At 44.8% G+C, this 20,466-nt stretch overlaps 1 protein-coding gene across 4 annotated transcripts in view; it reads right to left on the bottom strand.

Moving 5' to 3' along the window:
* Window positions 1-20,466, bottom strand: part of ASTN2 (astrotactin 2) — a 927,905-nt gene that overhangs the window by 463,048 nt on the left and 444,391 nt on the right. For 3 of the 4 annotated variants that reach the window (XM_060101146.1, XM_060101145.1, XM_060101148.1), the window contains 3 exons: window positions 19,295-19,379; window positions 18,708-18,782; window positions 17,819-17,956 (listed from right to left, as the gene is read on the bottom strand). In XM_060101146.1, coding sequence (XP_059957129.1) covers window positions 17,819-17,956; window positions 18,708-18,782; window positions 19,295-19,379 — 298 coding nt within the window. The remainder of the gene's footprint in view (window positions 1-17,818; window positions 17,957-18,707; window positions 18,783-19,294; window positions 19,380-20,466) is intronic. The other variant, XM_060101147.1, reaches the window with a different exon arrangement.

Raw genomic sequence — 20,466 nt, 5'->3', positions numbered from 1 at the left:
ATCCTATTCATATGGAAATATAAGGAACCCAGAAAAGTCAAAACAATCTTACAAAAGAAGAACAAAGCTGGAGGACTCAGATGCCCCAATTGTTTTCTGTTTTCTCCCTCCTCTCCCTCATTGTTTCCCACTGTCTGTACACACACCACACACACGGTGTAACTGTGTGTATTTAAATGGTATACAAACATACACTTCTTTCTGAACTGTTTGATAATAAGTTAAAGGTGTGATGTCCCTTTACCCTCAAATACTTCAGTGAGCATTTTCTAAACACAGAGATAGTGCCTTTTGTAACTTTTTAATACAATTACTGACATCAGGAGATTAACATCAGTATAGTGCTATCATCTAATCAACATATTCCTGCAAGCGTCTTATGAATGTTCTTTACAACAAAAGAAAAGCCCAGCTTGGTGGGAATCTTCTCACAATGTATAGGCATAGCAAATCATCACATTGTACACTTTAAATATAATAAAAATTTTATTTGTCAGTTATACCTCGATGAAGCTGAAAAAAAATAAAGAAAATAATATCTCAGTTTATGTGCTGTAGCCTGTTGCCACAGTCTCTTTGGGCTCTTTTACTCCAGAAAGCTCCTCACTGGGCTTTGTCTTTTGTGGCCCTGATGTTCTTAAAAATACAGGTCAGCTATTTGACAGAATGCCCCTCAATCTAGGTGTGTCTCATGTTTCTTCATGGTTACATCTGGGTAATGGGATTTGGGCAGGAGTGCCCCACAAGTGATGCTATTATGGCCTTCTCAGTGCATCACACCAGGAGGTTCTTGTGGAGAGATACTCGGAGATGATGTGAATATTCTATCCCTCTTCAAACATTCACCCACTAGTTCTATCCATGAATTTTAAAAGCTCACCAGGTTAGATGCATGTAGCCAGGTTTGAGAGCTGCTCAACCTAACCCAATATAAGGAAGTAAGAGCTGGCCTCCTGAAAGAGGAGATATTTACACTGAGGCCTCAAAGATGCAGAGGAATAGCCGTACTGATTGGAAACTGGTGTGTATGGAGGTACAGATGTTCTACATTCAAAATAAGGCCGGGGACAAACAAGCATAGAAGATATCTAGAAATGAACCAAGGCCAGCTGGCCAGGCACAGACTGCAAGGTAGGAAGAAGGTTGGAGGTGCAGGTAGGGGACACACAAGGAGTTTGAACTTCTTACAAGAGCGAGGAGAGACCATGCAATGGGTTTCATCAGAGGAATGACATACCTGGGTTTTTGTGTTAGAAAAAAAATAGTCTTTTGACTGCCATGCGTGGCATTGATTGGAGGGTGTCCAGAGTGAAGGCAGGAAGTGCAGTGAGGAGGTGATAGTGTCTAGAGATAGGAAATGGTGACCTGGATGGTGGATTAGGGATCACCAAACACAGCAGCACTGTGTGAGGGTGAGTGTCAGACACACATGGACTTCTACACTGGGCTTGTGGGATCCGAGAAGGCTTCCTGGAAGAGGTGGCATATGCTAATCCCTGTTGCTGAGTGGAAGGCAGCCAGATGAAGGGGCAGGAGAAACAAGACTACACATGGAACAAAAATGTCCTCACGAAGGTTGAAGCCTCTAGCAGGGAGCATGGGGATGCGATGTAAGAGAGAAGCAGGGCTACAGCACCAAGGGCTGTGTGTCCCAGTTAGAAGTTTGGTCTTCACCTTCCTGGCAACAGGCAAGGGGTGCAATGGAGGGGTCTAGATCAGGTTTGCAACCTCGAAGCCTCCACTCCAGTTGCACACACAGGATGACTCGGAGGGCAGGGGTTGGGAGGCGGGAAGAAGGTCTAAGAGGCTGGTTTGCCAACGTTGTGGAGGACATATCTTCAAGGTGTAGGCACAGACCTGCACCTATCATCCTAACTCACAGCTCGGGGAGGACCACCAGGCAGACCCATCCAGGTCTTCGCAAGCTCTGATTGGGGTCTTTCCTGCAAACCTTTGGGAGAACAGATTAAAAGAAGAAAGCCGCTTCCCAAGCAGAAGAGAGGGAGGAAAACGACCTGTTGGCTGGGGATGAGGAGAGAGAAAGAGCGAGGGGCCCTATCCAGTCCAGAATGAAGACAAATGGGCAGTGAGCTCTGGAGAACGCATCCTTTCTCTGGAACGCTTGCTTCTCCATCAGGGCCCCTCACAGGCCTGCCAGGCGGGAGCAGTGCTTTTGTGCCTGTGCCGGCTGCACACCCGTTGCCATGGTGATGGGACCATAAGTCATGTCTGCTGCTGCTGCACAGAGGCGCTGTGATTTATGCCTGCCTGGCTGGGATTGTAAACTTTTTTTTAATGTGCAAAATCCGTCACAGCAAGGGAGGGCAGGGTGTCTCCTGCTCACTTTGGAGGTGCCGGTTGCTGTCAGACCTGCCTGCGATGCTCCTCCTGGCCCCAGAGCCAGGCCGCTGAACCTATGCAGCCCAACTGGGCTCTGCAGAACTCACTGAACCCTACTGAGAAGGGTGCCAAAAGCTTGAGGATGAAGCTCACTCCTGGAGCCAGGGCACTGCCTTATTCCTGAGACCAAATCTTCCTCCTGTCTCCCCGGGCTAAGTCTGTGCATACTACCTTTTCTCTTCATGCTTCAATTTCTGGCTTAGTAGTCTGCACTATAAACCAGCCTCTTTAGAACTGGGTCTCTTGAAGGGGCTGGGGTATAGTGCAAGTTATTAATGAATGTGAATGTGAAATCATACCCCTTCAGCCTCAGTTTTCTCATATGTTCAGAGGGGCCAATATAACCATCTAAGGTAGGGTTTCTCAACCTTGGCACCACTGAAATTTGGGGTTGGATAATTCTTTATTAGCGGGGCTGTTCTGTGCATTGTAGCATGTTTAGCAACGTCACTGGCCTCTACCCACTAGACGCCTATAGCACCTTCCCTGTTGTGGCCACCAAAAATGTTCGCAGAGAATACCAAACGTCCCCTGGGGGCAAAATCATCCCTTTTGAAGCCCATTTTACAGATGAGGGAAGTGAGGCTTTTCCTTTGGACCTCAGCTTTCCTGGGCAACCAAACTCTCTCCCCGAAGACTAGGCTCCTCTGGGATATGTGGAACCATAGACTTCCATGACTATTTCCTGTCATACCTTCCAGAGGCTGTGTTCACGCTGCTGGAATGGACACCCTCACAGCTAACTCAACCATCCCCTAGCACCTGTGCACCTTGTGTGCAAATCCAGATCCATGTCAGGCTCTTTAGTGCATTTAAGTCGTTCCTGTTGTACACAGGAGGACAGCGGCAGGGCTGGAAGGTGCCCTGGAAGGGAGGAGTGGGGAAAGAGACACTACAGAGCCATACCCTCTGTTCCAGGAACTCTATACCTAGATAGCCTTTGAGGTGTCTGGAATGACTTGCGGTGACTGGCCAGGCTGGCCATTCATGTTTCCCCCTAAACCATTCCCTTCCACTTCTTATTCCTTATTTTTTTCACTTTACTTTCCACCTCCTTTTTTTGTGGTAAAATATATATAGCATAAAATGTACTGTCTTAATCGTTTTTAAGGGTACAGATCAGGGACAGTCAGTACATTCATGTGGTTGTACCAGCGTCACCACCACCCATCTCCAGAACCGTTCATCTTGCAAAACTGAAACTCTGTACCCAGTAAACAATAACACCCCATCTCTCCTCCCCCCAGCCCCTGGCAACTGTCATTCTACTTTCTGTCTCTATGATCTTTGACTAAGTGCCTCATACAAGTAGAATTATACAGCATTTGTCTTTTGGTGACTGGCTTATTTTATTTAGTGTAATGTCCTCAAGGTTCATCCATGTTGGATGGATGGATGGATGGATGGATGGATGATCCATGTCAGAATCCCCTTCCTGTTTGAGGCTGAATACTAGTCCACTGTATGTATATACCACATTTTTCTAATTGTGAATAATGTAAAATAAAAACCCATGGACACTTGGGTTGCTTCCACATCTTAGTTATTCTGAATAATGCTGCTATGCATCTTTTATTTCTTTTTGAAGCATTATTGAGCCCCATTCCAACAACAATCCTCATGCACTTACTGAGTACTTACTGAATGCAAAGCACTAAGAAGGGAAAGTGGAGTTTACAAAGGGCATGAATCACAATCCCTTCTGAGAGGCAAGAGTTTAAAAAGAGCCTAATAAGAAATTCCTACTGTGGATTAAGTCTGGGCTAAATAAATAGAACATTATAACAACAGTAATTGTCACTATTTTTGTTCCAAACACATCATGCATTAATTCACTTGATTCTCAACAGCAACCCTACAGGGAAGGTACAGTTTTTGCAAATGTGCACGTGGAAGCAGAGGAAGGTCTAGTAACTTGCTCACCCTCCCCCAGACAGTGTGTGGCTGAAATGGGATTTGAGCACTAGAGCGGGTGCTGCTAACAACCAGGCTGGGCTGGGCTTAAGAGTTTCAAAAGGCTGGGCGGCCACAAAGTTCTTCCTCTCTCTCACTACCTTTTTCTCTTTGCTACTTCCTTTTCTTCCTCTGCCAGTTCTAGGTGATCTTTGAGTTCTACTCAGCCAGGATTTGTTCCCTCTCTGGAGTATCCAAGCATGCCCATCCTATCCCAATGCTGCACCCCTCATGAGGTCCCTGTGTCTTCTGCAGGGCCAGGGAGATAGAATGTGGAGCTCAGCGGCCGGGTGGACTAAATATTAAGCCAACAGGATAGAGGCCAGCTTCCCCCTCTTCCCAAAGAATGTGAACCAAACCACCCCCCTTCTCTGATGTTTCGTTTCATGTGTGCAGCCTCTGAGCCTCACTGGGCTAACACGGTATTACTTGGAGGGGGTGTCAAGGAATGTGGGTCCTGAGCCTGCGTCTAGTAAAACAGTTTTGGGGAAATAGTAATGTGCAGACTTCACTTTCTAAGGATTCATGATATTCATTAATATATTAATGTCCTTGGAAAAGCTTCCACCAAGGAAATCAACATAGCAACTTCCTTTATCATAGGATTTCTCAAACCTTTCAAATTAGGGAACACTCCTTTTTATTTTGTTACATTTACTCTTCCCAAAATACAGCTTTTATTTGGAACCACTCTGAGACAATACGGATTTTTTTTTTTTTTTTGCGGTACGCAGGCCTCTCACTGTTGGGGCCCCTCCCACTGCGGAGCACAGGCTCCGGACGCGCAGGCTCAGCGGCCATGGCTCACGGCCCCAGCCGCTCCGCGGCATGTGGGATCCTCCCGGACCGGGGCACGAACCCGCGCCCCCTGCATCGGCAGGCGGGCTCTCAACCAGTGCGCCACCAGGGAAGCCCCGGAGTTTTATAATACAATACAATGAACACTGTGAGGCAGGAAGTTTTGACGAGGCTGTTTGATGCGAAGAATATTTCCACGTCAGGGGACTGGGTAATGCTCGGAGACTGCATAAATATATTTTTTGAGCAATTTATGGTAATATCAAAATATCCTCAGGACTGTGCCAACAAAGCCACATCAAATTGGGCCATCAAGATGTTCCATACCCTTCCTCTGAGCCATTTACTTGCCTAGAACTAGGAATGCAGAGATGGTTAAGATTCAATTCTTCACCTCCAGGAAGACTTAGATCACCAGCTGAGGGCAGAGGGGGGATACCCTTCTACAATTAACCATAATGCAAGGGCAATGTGCTGTCCTGTAATTAAGGAAGAGGTATACTAGCAGCAGGAATATAGCAATGAGGAGGCTACGATTCTGGTGGATGGAAGGAGGGAATGTTCTGGCAAGGCTGCTCAGAGGAAGTGACACTTCTGCAAGACTGTGATGGACGAGGAGTAGTTTGCCAGGGACATAGGGGACTGTGTGAGTATTAGGACAATTCAGGCAGAGGGACAGCACTGCCAAAGGCAAGGAGATACTAAAGTGTATTTTGCATTTTGAAGAAATGGCAGATGAGGACATGGCGGGAAACGAGATCCCAGAGGGCATGAAGGCCAGCTTCTGAAGTGCTAGGAGGGAATGTGTACCAGGTGAAATGGTTTGGATGCTGAGGCTACGCGGGGCAGGTGATGGGGTTCTGAATGGTTCTAGCAGAAGAGAGGCGTGGCCCAGTCTGTGTAGGAGCTGGATTGGGCATGTGCATGGGGGTGTGGGGTAGAGGACGGAAAGCAGTGGGACTCTTTAGGAGGGTCTGAGCCTGGGAGTGCCAGGGAAGATGGACGGGGGTGGGGGCATATGAGGGATATGTTGAAGGTAAGATGGAAGGGCCTGGAGTTTCTGCTGGATCTCTTCCATTTGCTCTTCCTCCCTCTACCCTCGGCTCATCTGTACACAGCTTTGTGCCTCAGGAGGCTGACTTTGATGGACCAGCTCAATGGGCTCTCTTGCCTGGGTTCCCTTGGGTCAGCCAGTGGGGGGGCCCAGCAGAAGGTCTGGCAGGAGGTGGGTGAGTAAGGTTGGGACATTTATTCCTCTGGCTTCTTTCCTGTCTCTGTCCCTTGACCAAACGTCACAGCTCCTGCAGGAGTCTCCATGGAATTCCCTCTCCATGTTCTGGTAACCTCACCCTCACCTGGACCCACTGACACCACCCACAGTGTACTCAATACCCCATTTCTAGGACTTCCCCCAACTTTGTGCAGAGCCCCCTTTGAAACCTTTCCCACTTGAGCATACCGTCTGCTTCCTGTTGGGACACTCTTTGATATTGGTTTCCTTAGTTGGTGAGAAGAAAAGGAATTAAGCCTAATATCCAGATCAATTCATGACTCACTGAAATATCCAAGCATCTTTCTGACCAGACTGCATGGTGTGTGTGTGTGTGTGTGTGTGTGTGTGTGTGTGCGCGCGCGCGTGTTGGGTACAGAGGGGATTGGTATTTATCGGGCAGAGTAAGATACACTAAAGGAAACGGGTGGTCCTACCTACCCCCAATGAGTGGTCTTAGAAGGGAAAATGATTGCTCAACTTAGCTTATCTTGATGATCACTGCCCAGAGTTGCTGCTTGCAGAATCTAAAGCCTGGCCTGCTTAGGTGAGACCAGAGCAGGGATTTCTAAGGAAGCAACGTGACCATACACCCAGAGACTAGGATATACCTACAGGCAGAGGTGGACTGTAGCAGTTTAGAACCATCCGAGTGACGGCAGGGGGAAGGGGAAAAAATGACTCGGAAGGTCCCATCCAGGTTGTGAGTTTATAATTGTTTAAACCTGTCTTTGAAACTCTAAGATACAGTTCAAGGCCTCTATGTTATGAGTGGTTTGTTTACAGCTTAAATTAGAGCGTTCTGTTTTTAATACATTACAAGTGACAGTGATAGTGCCAGCCTGTATCTAGGAAGCACCTAGATGGAGGCCTCAACTCTATCTCAAGCCAGAAATCTATTTCAGGAAACTAACTGGCAGCAAGATGAGATGATCCAAATATACCTCCTGAGATAACAGACAGATGGGTAGAAACAGATAGACGGAGCAAGACAGCCCCATTTCTAATTCATCCTCAACATCTCCATCCACATGGCTGTGTTTCTCCTGCATCTCAGCAACCAGAAAATCTCTCTTCATTTTACAGAGGAACATGGCCATCAAGTCATCAGATGCAAAAACAGGAAGACCTCTAAATACCACCAAGTTCAGAGATGGCAAATACCCGACCCATCTGTCACCACTCCCGTCCCAGATTGAAGGCAGGCACCCTGAGTTGATCACAACAATCTTCCCATCTGAGTCAGTCTGTAGCCTCAGAAATCCTCCCAACTTAACATGCTAGGCAGCCCCTGCCCATTTATCTGAGTTGGCACATGAGATGTCTGCTATCTGCCATCTCTGATTTAGTCCAACCTCTCAGGCAGATGGATACACAGAAGCCCAGGGAGGATCTTGAAGACATGGGTTGGAGCAGATGTTCAGCTCATGGTCCCCCCACTTCCTTCTATGGCTGTGTCTGGACACTGAGATCCTGTCCCCTAATCAGAGGTGACTGATTGAGAGGCCAGCTCCTAACTCACGCCAGGCCAATAGATTCCTTCTCTAGGATTCTTCAAACTGCAACTCAACGAAGAAAAGCATTCATCCTCATCTCTGTGGCTAAGCTGATCTTTCACCCTCCCGTGGCAGCCTTCCGGTGCAGTTGCCATTAAGCTAATTTGAACTGGGTTTCTCTCTCCTGAAACCAAAAACATCCTGACTAATATAGAGCAGAAAGGGTTTCCACGCAACAAGTGGGAGGAAGACGTGGTGTCATGATGATGGAGTAAAGGTCTTGAGATCAGAAGCCTTGTGTTCAAATTCCAATTCATCCTCTTATCAGCTGTGCTATTTAGGGTCTTAGAACATCAGCTTCTTCACCTGTGAGATGGGGGGGCGGGTATAAAAATAGCCTTGGCCTTGTTAGATGACTGCAAGGACCACATATGAGATGCTATATAAAAGCCTCTGCCCAGTCAGGCATGCCCCAAATGCTGCTTCTATTGCTGTCTTCAGTGTGGAGTCAGGACTGAAACTCAGGCATCCCAACTCTCAGCCCAGTGTACTCGCCAAAAAAAATCATACTTTTATGTGTCTTTCTCCCTTCTCTCTCTCTTTTTTCACTGAAAGATCTGCAGTCCCATTTCAACATCAGAAGTCCCACTGGAAAAGTGTTTCACTTCTAATGCGGATATACCAAGTCGTTTCTCAGTTTCACTGTATCTGCAAAGCCTTCCATAATTCAACATCAAATATTTATTATTACATTTATTAAACTTTTAATAATTTAGCATCTCCTGCACGTAAGAGAGAAGCTTAGCTAACTGGTTCCCCTTTATCCAACTCGGGTCACTTCAATATTTATATTCCAAAGTCTCCATTTGAGTTTCATTTAGCAGAGGCTGTGCCGTGGGCCTCTGTTCCAGCTGACAGTCAGCGCCTGCTGTAGCCTCCCCAGTGGCAAAGACTAACAGAAATCTGGTGCTGAACGGTGTTTGAAGAGATTTGCTGAGCCTGGGCAGAAACTCATCCTAATAGACTTCACTTTTATTAAGATCACGAAACCAAAATGAGGGGAAATATATATGTCGCTGGGCACACGGGCTGAATGACAGGCAGCAAGGCTGTGAAGGGATGTGAGTAGAGAGCAGATCCATTTGGTGGGGAGGGTGGAGGTCTTTATATTCATGCCTCTCGGAGGGGCTTCATTCTCCTAAAAGAAGGGAGGGGTGCAGTGGTTCAGGGAACATTCCAATGCCCAAATCCCATGAGCCCAGCTGTGAGCGCCAGACAGATGCCCTATTGCCCCCAAAGTCTCCCCGGACCCCCATTTAATCTTCCACGAGCACGGAATGGACTTCCACACACACTCAATGGACTAAATGGTCAACGAAGATGAAGACAAAAAGTCCAATGCGCCTACCCCTTAATCTCACAGAGAACCCCTTGCATCAGCGGTAGCCAACATTTACCGAGCTCTCACCTAATGGGCTGAATTCAAATTCTGATTCTGACACTCACTGCCTGGAACATGTTGGGCAAATGATTTAAGTTTCTTGTGCCTCAGTTTCCTCCTCTGTAAATAGTAGTAACTCCATCATTGAGTCATTGGGAAGAATCAGAACTAATGTAGGTAAAGCACTTAGACAGGGCCTGATACAAAGTAAAGGGTCAGTACATGTGAGTCATGATTCTATCTGACTACAGGGCTATGAGTTTACATGTATTATCTCATCAATTTGCAAAAACATCCAAAGATACAAGAGCAATTATCATCCCCATTTACAGACAGGAAACTGAGGCTCAGAAAGTTTAAATACCTTGCCCAAGGTCAGCTAGTAAGTGGTGGAGATGGGATTTGAACTCAGGTAGTTTGACTCCAGAGCCTTCACTATTCTCTTTGCCCAAATCTCCCTTCTTCTGTGTTTCAAGCGGGTAAGTGGGTTGCCTGTTGAAGTCCTCCTGTCCTTTGGGAAAAGAACGTCTGTGTGAGTAATTGGTGAAGCAGGGGAAAGTGGGGGAAGCTTCTTGGGGCTGCAAGTGTCTAATAAGGGCTGCAGAAGCCCACCCCTGTCTCAGCATCTCCCTGGGAAGGAAGTATGCTTCCCGGTTGCCTACCAGGCAAACACACACACACACACACACTCTCTCTCTCTCTCTCTCTCTCTCTCTCTCTCTCTCTCTCTCTCTCACTTATTTGCAAAAGCGGTCAAGGAGGGAGGAGGGAGCATCCTGAGTGTCAAATCGCACAAGGCCTCCTTTATGGGACTCCCCCCACCGGAGGCTCTCCTGCCCTGAGCCCTCCCATCCAGGTGTCCCAGTGCAACACATCACCTGCCTTGGCCGAGCCTCACCCCTGCCTACCCCACACACACCCTGATGTCCCGCTGCTCTTACCCTCCCTTACTTCTGCTGCTGATGCCTAAGGAGATCAAGAGGAATGCAGGGGATCCCTTCTGTGTCCACTTCTGGGCCTTGAACTACATCTTTTATCACCTTAACCCAACTGCATCATCCAGTTATTTCCTTATTTGTGCTAAAATGCCGACTAAAACTTCAAAAACTTCCCGCGATCGGGTACCAGTTACATGTAAGGTGCTGTACCAGTTACTCTATCTACATTGCGTAATCCTAACAACCAGCTGGAGGAAGCACAACAATCTCTATCTTCCAGGTTCAGAAATGGAGGTCGGAAGAGGTAAACTGACTGGGCCTGAGGAGTTCAGGGAGCAACTGTGGTGCCAGGATTCATATCCATGTCTGTAGGATTACAAGCCTATGCTCGCTTTCCTACACCCTCTTCCCTTTCTGGTCTTTACATTTCCAGAGCCTACACAGTGTCCAGCACACAGGGAAGTACCTAGAGTGCTTTTGTTGAGGGTTTCACCTTAAGATGGATGGCCCATGTTTCCAGAATACACTGTAACTGACTTGGGGTACTGCCTGGGCAAAAGCCAGATTCTGATATCTGTAGCATCTGCACAGGAGCATCTGCTGGGGGCCCTGGAGTGGTGAATACACTCTCCTCAAGTGCCCTCAGAATCTTTGCTGTCTCTAGACCAGGTGGCCCAGAACTGAGGAAAGAGGGGGAGAGGAAGAAAATAGCATGAGGTTCCGTCTCCTCTCCTCTTCTCACTGTATTCTCTGCCACGTGCCCCTTGGCACTGCCCACAAGACACAATGACCTGGACCCTGGAAGCTCCCGCATCAGGCATGCCACTTCAAGACCCCATGCCTCATCCATGGAGCGGACCTCCGTGGGTTTTGCCTTCTTTTGTTGTTGCTGTTCAGCATCCGTTTGCTGCCTGTCCTGATTCCCCCCTGCTTTCCCCCTATCCTACCTGCAATCTCAATCCACATGGTAAAGATTCCCCCTATCCTTGCTGGTTTGAGAGTGGGTCAGTGACCCAGGTCTGGCTAATTTCAGGCATTGATTTGGGATATTGGCAAATGTCCCCAAATAGGCCAAACGGAGAATCATAGCTTAGAGATGAGGAGCATGGAGTCAGGAGTCAGAGTCTCAGGATTCAAATCCTGGTTCTGTCACTTACTGGTTGTGTGACCCTGGGCAAGTTATAAAACTCGCTGTGCCTCAGTTTCCTCATGCATGTAATACGGCTAATAATGGGTAAAGATTAAACGAGTTCATTTCAGCAAAGCACTTGGGACAGTTGCCACATAAGGAGGAGCTCTCACTGCTGTCACTCAATGCCAGGACTTTTGCTTAAAGCTTGGGGAAACAGGATATCTCTTCACTCTGGCAATGCCCCACTGAGGCTGTAAGCTTGGAGTTGCTGGTGAGACTGTGCCCGAAAAGCACGTTGACCCAGAGGAAGACAGAGACGAGGGATGAAGAGAGACAGAAATACTGAGTCCCAACAACACTGTAGAGCATATAAATCCTGCTGGACCCAAAGCCGTTGCCACCCTGGAGTTTGCAAGCCCTTCCATCCTTTGTTTTCTGTGGCAGCCAGGTGAGCCTTCCTTTCTTTTGCTGCCTAGTGCTTTAGTATGCATATGTTAGTGGGCATTAGAATCATCCGAGGACTTGTTAAACCAGATTACTGGTTAAACAAGATTACAGGGCCCACCTCCAAAATATCTGATTCAGGTCTTGGGTGATGTATGCATTTCCTGCAGCTGCTGGAAAAAATCACCACAAACTGGGGTGGCTTAAAACCACCAGAAGTCCAAAATCAGTACTGTGAGGCCAAAATCAAGGTGTTAGCAAGGCTGCACGCCCCCATGAGGTTCAAGAGGGAGCATCTGTTTTTGCCTTTTCCAGGTTCTGGTGGCTGGTGGCATTCCTTGGCTGCAGCTGTGTCACTCCAATCTCTAGTTCCCTCTTCACGTTGCCGACTCCTCTGTGTGTGTTCAATTTCCCTCTGCTTCTCTCTTATAAGGACACTTGTAATGGTATTTAGGGCCCATCCAGATAATCCAGGATAATCGACCTACTTTAAGATTCTTAACTTAATCCCATCTGCAAAGACCCTTTTTCCAAATAAGGTAACATTTACAGCTTCTAGGGAGTGGAAACTGATACCCTTGGGGCTCAATGTCAGTCTACCAGAGTTGGAGTCTGAGAATCTGCCTTTCTAACAAGTTTCCCGGTGATGCTGAGGCTACTGGTCCAGGGACCACACTTTGAGAATGAGTGACCTAGTAACTTCCTGCTAATACCCTGCACGTTTGCTCAGAGGTCCTCTCCTCTGTGAGGCCTTTCCTTTACCTCCCAAGTGAGTTTAACCACCTCCTTCCTCCCTTGGGTCCCTTCTCTGCCTTGAACTTTTCCTCTAACCTTTGCAAAGGTCCCAAAGTGCAATACTGTTTTGTTTGCAATTTTGTCTCAATGCCCCAAGATCTTTGTCTGAACATTTCTCTGTCTCTGATACCTAGCCTAGGTGTTCAATAAATTCTTAGTGCTTGGAATCAAGAGGCCAAAAGAACAAGGAACTCTTCTTAATTCTATCCAGAACTAATTCAATGTGAAAATTGTCACCAAGTGAGCGATGCTGGCTTGTATCCTGATGTCCCATTATTCTTTCAACATTGTGTAAGAATTAACAGTGTTTCACCATTTCATTTTCATTGATTTGAGATCACAGAAAAATCACTCAGGGGCTCCAAAAGCTGGGCTTTGCAGATGATTATTATTCCAACCATAATAGCAATTCTTGCATCTCTCTTATAAGAAGAATCAGCTCTTGGTGAAATTGTGAAGAAGGCCCAGTGTGTAGCAATAAGTGTTGTTTGCCATGTTCTCTCTCCATGAGTATCTTTCATTTCATCTCTCAAGTCAGTCTCTTGTTCCATGCTCCTTGCTACACCATGAGATCCCTGAAAGCCAAGGTGGGTCTTATTCATCACAGTATTCCTATGGTACCTGGCACAGTGCCTGGCACACAGGAGGGGCCCAGCCAAGGTTTTCAGAATTGAAAGGAATCTGCACGCAATTTAACTAGAGTTCGCTCCTCCACCTTTGTAGCTGACATCATTCGTGTCTCGAATGCTAAAAATCTCATTTCCAGCAGCTTCCTGCTGGAACGGGCCGAAGAATGGGAGCTGTCCAGGGGAGAGTTCTTTTCCTTGGCCCTTCAACCCTTCCTACTTGAAAGCCTTCTCTCCCACCTTAAATTCCACACAGACAAATCCTATGCACAATTCAAGGTTAATTGCCAATGTTCTCTCTCCTGCAAATACTTTTCTAATTCCTTTGGTCAGGAATTCGTTCTTCCTTTTCCATCCCCAAGGCACTCTATGTGTACCACACATGTGCCTCTTCACTCATTCTGCAAATATTTCCATATGCATAAAGCCGCTAGAACTACCACACCGTACTAGATGTTATGTATTCACTTAAGTCTACCTCAAACCCCATGACAAAGGGATTAGTGCAAACTCTCAATACTAAGACCCTATCGATTTTAAGGTATGTCATAGATTGGATGTGTCCTTTCAGCAAAAGAAAGAGAGAAAAATAACAACAAACATAATAACTGATGCTTCTAGAGAGTTCACCATGTGCCAAACTCAGTACTTTACAGGTATTATATCTTTTAATTCTCAGCACTCCCCTATAGGGCATAGATAGTCTTCTATCCATGTTATCCACAAGGGCCAACAGAGCTTCAGGAAAGCTCGTGCAGGAAGCAAGTGGTGGAGTTGGGATTTGAACTGATGCAGTTCAGTTGGGCTCTATAGCCTATCATATTTTTAAAAAAATGAACACCCTTACCTAATAAACTTTATGTTTAATCAACATATGGCATGCATAGAGAAAAGTGTGCAAATCATATCTGTACAGCTTGATGAATTTTTACAGAATGAACACACCCATATAACCACCACCCAGATCAAGAAATCAAATATTACCAGCATGCTGGCAGGTTTCCCTTGAATCACTGTCCCCTCCATCACCCAAAGGTAATCCCTCTTCTTTTTTCTAACATCCCAGATTAGTTTTTACTGTTTTTGATCTTTATTTAAACATACATATTCATTTGTATCTGGCTTCAATAATTCAATCTTATATTTGTGAAATTCATCATTGGTGACATGTGTGGTGGTTGTGTTCATTAATACTGAGCATTAATAACATTCTGCTGTTTTGTTTTATTAATCTACTTATTTTATTTATCTACTATCTTGTTATTGATGGGCATCTGTGTTTTTTTCCCCCAGCTTTTTGGCAGTACAAACGAACACCACCATTAGTATTCTCGAACATATTCTTTGTGGTATCCTATTTGTAGGATATGTAGATGTTTAGCTTTAGTACATACTGCCCAGTAGATTTACACAGTGGTCACACTAACTTACGTTCCTGCTATAAAGGTATGGTAGTTCAGTTGTTCCATATTCTCACCAACATTATCATCAACTGTTTTGGATTTAGACACCCAGGTGGGTTGAGCCTTTACTTTTGACTCTAAGTTGCTCTGCCTTCCCTAGTTTGAGATTCCATACTTTCATAGTAATCTGTCACAGACTAAAAAGCAAAACCGAAAACAAACAACAACCGGGAAAGCACCGTTTCATTTTCCTTCCCAATCCTACTGGAAAGCTTATCTCTTCCTTCCTGACGTTGCTTTTTCCTTTAAACTCTCAGTTGTGATTCTGTGGCATATTATTGGCTATCTATAATTATGATCTATTATTTATTAATTTCTAACATAGCATCTGACTGAAACTTATTAATTCTTTGAATGCCCAGGATATGCTTGCCTGAGCGGTGTCATGTCAAACAAGGTTTATTAGTGCAGCTTAGAAAACTCAACCTACATAGCACACATTCTTTTGAATGGCAATGATTGCAATCTTTTATCTACCCTTACAGTGACACCAATGGGTATGTGAGAGGTAAGATGAAGGTAAGACTTAAAAGGCTGTCTGCAATTGCTCCAAGCCCAAAGACGTGTGGGCACCCAAGCAGGATGATAATTTAGTGACCTAATCAAACCAACATTCTTCAAATATTTGAAATACATTTCAAATATTCTTCAAAGGGTTGAGAAGGAAGACCCATAATTGCAGAATATCATCCCCTCTCCCATCCTGAGCAACTCTGCTCTGGTCCCGACTCGGTGAAGGCACACCCTTCATGTAACCAGGCACAGCATTTTTAGCAGTTTAGAGCATCTAATTGTTACTGAATCATGCCCTTCAAAGGTCTCACCACTTTCAATTTATTACAGTATTTCTTCCAACTACAAACAATATTGTCACTGAAATAAATTCTAGTACTATACTTTTCTCAATTTTGTTTTAATATTTCCAAAGATGTTTTAGAGTCCCTGTACGTTGATATTCTGTTCTTTTCCATGTCTGGTTTGCTGTTTAACGTAATAATTCAGATTGGAGCAGAAAAGGCAACTGAATTATCCTACAGACCGTGGTCATTCTCAGCAGTATGACATAGTACTCAAACTTCCTGACTCTGCCTTCCCCACCATCACCAGTTTCTACTAGAACTCTATTGTACTGGGAATTGAATTTATCTAAAATTGGTAATCCTGTACCTTTGGTAGTATATTATGTACCAGCATTTACACATTTAATTATTACAACAATTCTTGGGAGGTGTTTCAATGAAATAGTTAAGAACATGGGTTCAGGAGGTGGAGAGATCATGGGGTGAAGCCTGGCTTCACTACTTACTAGTGAAGGTATCACCTTTATGCCTCGGATTTTTTTTTTAATTTGTAAAATAAAAATAATATTAGCATCACATTTGGGGTTGATGTAAGAATGTAATAAGATAAAGTTAGTAAAGGGTTTGGGAATGATCAATGGAGATGAGTTATTATTAGTAGTAGAAGTATTATCATCATATTCTGTGAGGTAGGCACTGTTATTATCCTCATTTTGCAAAGAAATGGAGAGTTAGTAAGTTACATTTGGCCAGAATCATATAGTTCATCCATGGTAGAGATGAGACTGTAACCCAGACCTAATTGACTCCAGAGAGAGTGTTACTATCAGCCAGTCTGATATTTATACCTTCACTGAAATCACACATTCAATGGCAACAGTACAGAACTCTGAGGAAAGCTAGTAGAGACCTTTGTTCAGTCGATTTGAGACACGGTCATAGGGTCTCTTTCAGAATAATCCTTCAACCAGATGGCCTTTTCTCCATCTTTAAAATATGTAATGCAGAGAAACCACAGCACATGCTTTACTAAAGTCTCACTGACCTCAATTCCATCAAAAATAGAAGTAATGGTAATTTGCCATGAATCAATTTGTGTGAGCATGAAACCATCTCAGTTCTTAGTAATGACCACTTCATTTCCTAAGCGCTATCCCTTTAATTTTCTATCCTTTTAAAAATTACCTCTTTGGAGAAATACCAATAAAAAATCATGCTGTGTTCATCCCTCCACGAAACGTTGAGAAGGTGAGAATAAATAAATTGTAAAGCAAGAGACGTGGGTTCTAGGAGCTTCCTATCAAGATGTCATGGATATATGATAGCATCTTAAATTCAAAATGACCCAAAGACAGCTAGGCAGTAGAATAACAGTCACTGGAAGTATGGGGGCCATGCTTCCATGTTCCAGTTCAGGAGCTCATAAGCTGTGTACAAGCCTGTTCCAAAAGTAAAATCAGAGTCCGTTTTATGTAACATTTAAATTCCAGAATTCTTCCCTTAATCAAGTTGGGAGCGGGGAGAAAAAGAACCTCCATTAGAAAGTTCCAGAATAGTGCTAGGATCAGATCTAAGACCACTGGTATAATTAAATCAATAAACATTTAGTAGCTGTCCGATATGTACTGGGAACTGGGGATTAAAAAGCTAAATAAGTTATTTGCTTTGACCTTGAGAGATTCGCCACATAACAGGACAGAATGATATGCAAGCAACTAATTAGAACACAGCAGAGTCAGTCTACAAGGAAGTTAACTACAAGGTACAAAACGTGTAAAGAAAGTTGTAATCTCCATCCTTTCATGAGTAAAAAACAAATTCATTTGACCTGGACATTTCAAACCTATGGATTAGCCCAAAATCTGTTCCTGGTATCTGAGTCATGAGAGAAAGCACCTCATTCTCCAATCTTTGACCTTCATGACTCTCCAATATACTATTAAGTTATCATCTTTTATAAGAGAAGATCATTAAAGATCCCAGGATGAGCCAGAGAATGTGGTCGCCTCTCTCATGTTTTATACAAACCCCAAAGGAAAGTAATTATGTTGAAATATAAAGGCACAGAGGCCCACCATGGAAGTCACTTTCAGGAGTGTGGAGCATGGTATATTGGACAGTGTTTTATATATCGACTAGGCAACTGCCTACTTCAACAACACAAAGAGTACTTTTCCACAGGAGTTCCTGAGATCCTGAAACAGAGGGGCTTCCAGGGCTCTAAGAAGCCCGTGGTACAGGTGCTGGAGATGACATCCCTACCTGACATCTGCAGGGTCTTCTGTGACGAGCACATCAGTCTTGCAGCTGGCCAGGGGGTTGATGGACAGCTCCACGGGTGGGACCACGAAGCTTTTGCTGACAGGAAGCCAGAGTCCTTGGCCCAAGCTGAAAGTAGACCTGCAATGTAAGAGTTTCCATTGGGGGACTCCCTGGGAAGCAGAGACAACATAGAAAAAAGGGGCCCCTCCACCCTTCCCTTCTAGAACCTTCTCTCACCCCCCCCCCACCCAACTGAGTCCCCTGCATTCTCCAAGGCATAATGTTGGCCAACTTTGCCCACACTTGGATGGTCACTTCTTCACTCCATTAATCATTTAGCCCATGCATTGTTCTATATTGCTAGTTTTATTTTCCTGAGTTTAAATCCTGATTCCCATTTACCAGTGGGCTTTGTGAGGACAGGAACTATTTCAGCTCTGCTTTCCCAAGCAGTCCTGATAGCCAGCAGGAGGACCATAAGTGACTGCTAAGTCAGCAGGGGCAATCTGCACAAAGGGTTAAGAGCACGGACCCTGAATCAATTTCAACCAAAATCTGATTCCTAGTTCTGCCACTTAATTTGCTGTATGTCTTCATCAGCTTAGGTACTGAAGTTTCACACAAGATTTCATGGTAGTGGCAGGAAGAGGTTCTATGGCTATAGAATATTTTTAAACCACTGGACTAGATAATAAGTAATGTCTTCTCCAGTTCAAGTATCTCAATTTATGTCTATACCAGACAAATGGGAATTAGATTCCCATAGCAACCTGGGCCATTGCATCCAGGAAATGCACAGGCTTGATAAACTAAGGAGGTGTGTAACTACACCTCCCATCAGACCCTTCTCCATACCCCAGCGTCATGCCCCAATAGACTGTCAACTCACCTGAGAATCTTTTCAGGGGCTTGCTCCCCTGTCACCAGATCATAGCCCCTCTCGAGTGTCGTGTAAGGCCAGGGTCTGTGGGAAGAATTGAGACAGGGAAAGAAAAAGGGATAGAAGATGCTATTAGTCAGAAGCAGGTGGGATACATATGTGGACAATGCTTGGAGTAGCTTTACAAACAATCAAATTTTGCAGAGGTAATTATTAGGTAAGACTATTTATATTATAAAAGGCTCCATTTCACCGAAGGACTCAGCACTTCAAAGTCCACTTTGTCCATTTTGGAGATTATGTATAAAAAACCCAATTCTTCATTAGTCCACTCAAGAGAGTGGTCTTTGATTACCTATGGTTTGGGAGGGTGAGCTAAACTTCAGCCTTTGTTCTCTAGAAGATTCATCAATCATGTGCCTGTAATACTAAAATGTGATTCAGTGGGAAACAGGATTCACTTTCCATCAGGCTTTGCAGGGACACAACTGTTGCAGAGGAAGAGTCCTCTTTGTGGAGCAGTTTGGGGCATCTGGTAATGCCACAGGGAAGTTGGGCCCTCCACTGTCTCTGCCCTGATGTCCTTGGCCACTCACCCTTCACTCTGTCCCCAGTCACTGCGCACACACAGGTGTCTGTGAACCAGGTCAGGGGTGTAGCCTTCATGACAGCTGCACTCTCCTGTAAAAGAGAAAAGGATCTTGTGAAATACTGCCTGCCCTTCTTTGTGGTTTCCTTGTTTTCTTAGAAAATAAAGCAAGGTGGCTAGCTGTAGAAAAGGTCACGGAAAGAGGGTGTTCTGGTCTACCTGCCACTGTAGTTAATAAAGAGTTTATTCATTTGTTCATTCACTCACTTATTCACTCAGCGAGCCCTGACCACACTCCCTGCCAGGCTCTCTGCTCAGCCCTGGGGATGCAGAGGTCAAAGGTACAACCCAGATGCTGAAGGAGCTCATGGCTTAATGAGGGAAACAGAAAGTGACCTGGTGGCTACACTTGGAAGTCCTATTTTCAAATATTTAAATTATGATAAAGTACACTTGCACAAGTGTAATCAGGAAATTTAATTCTCTCCACCTGAATGAACTATTCATGTTCATTTGTAAGCCCCAAAACAAATGCCACCTCCTCCAAATACCTCTGATTTCCCCTTTTGGAAAAATTATTTTCATCTACCATCTCCAGATTTTGTTTTGTTTTGTTGTTGTTTGTTTAATGGTTTTCCTCTCCTCTTCCCTCCTCCCCTCATTTCCCCTCTTGTCCCTTCCCTTCCATCTATCCATCCATCCATCCATGTATCCATGTGTCATTGTTTTCTGGCCATGCCTTACACTTGGTTGCACACATCCTCACTAGCATCCCACACTGCCTTAAGTATATTTTCCCATTAGCCAAGCTCATTCTGGGGGCACATGTCTTGTTTCCTGGTGTATCTTCAGTGTTCAAAATTCTGGAAGGGTCCTACCTCCTTGCTACTACTAGTCTTGCTTCACTGTACACTCCTTAAGATTGGGGGATATTTTTTGATTCAATTAGTTGTTAGATTTTCCTAAGATGTATTTGTAGAACGTTCCCAGATGCTTTACCAAAAATAGATTCCATTAAAAAACCAAAAATAGATTCCATTAAAAAAAAGCTTGTGAAATACTGTACCATTCCTTAGTGCCAGTAGAGTATGATTCTTCATGAGGGTGATAATGTATACAGTTTTCCCTAAACTTATTTCACCTTGGAAGGCTTGCTGGTGAAACAAATCATAGGATTAG

The sequence above is a fragment of the Mesoplodon densirostris genome, chromosome 6 (genome assembly GCF_025265405.1).
Source record: "Mesoplodon densirostris isolate mMesDen1 chromosome 6, mMesDen1 primary haplotype, whole genome shotgun sequence".
NCBI lineage: Eukaryota > Metazoa > Chordata > Mammalia > Artiodactyla > Ziphiidae > Mesoplodon > Mesoplodon densirostris.
This window is presented reverse-complemented; position numbering and strand designations above follow the sequence as displayed.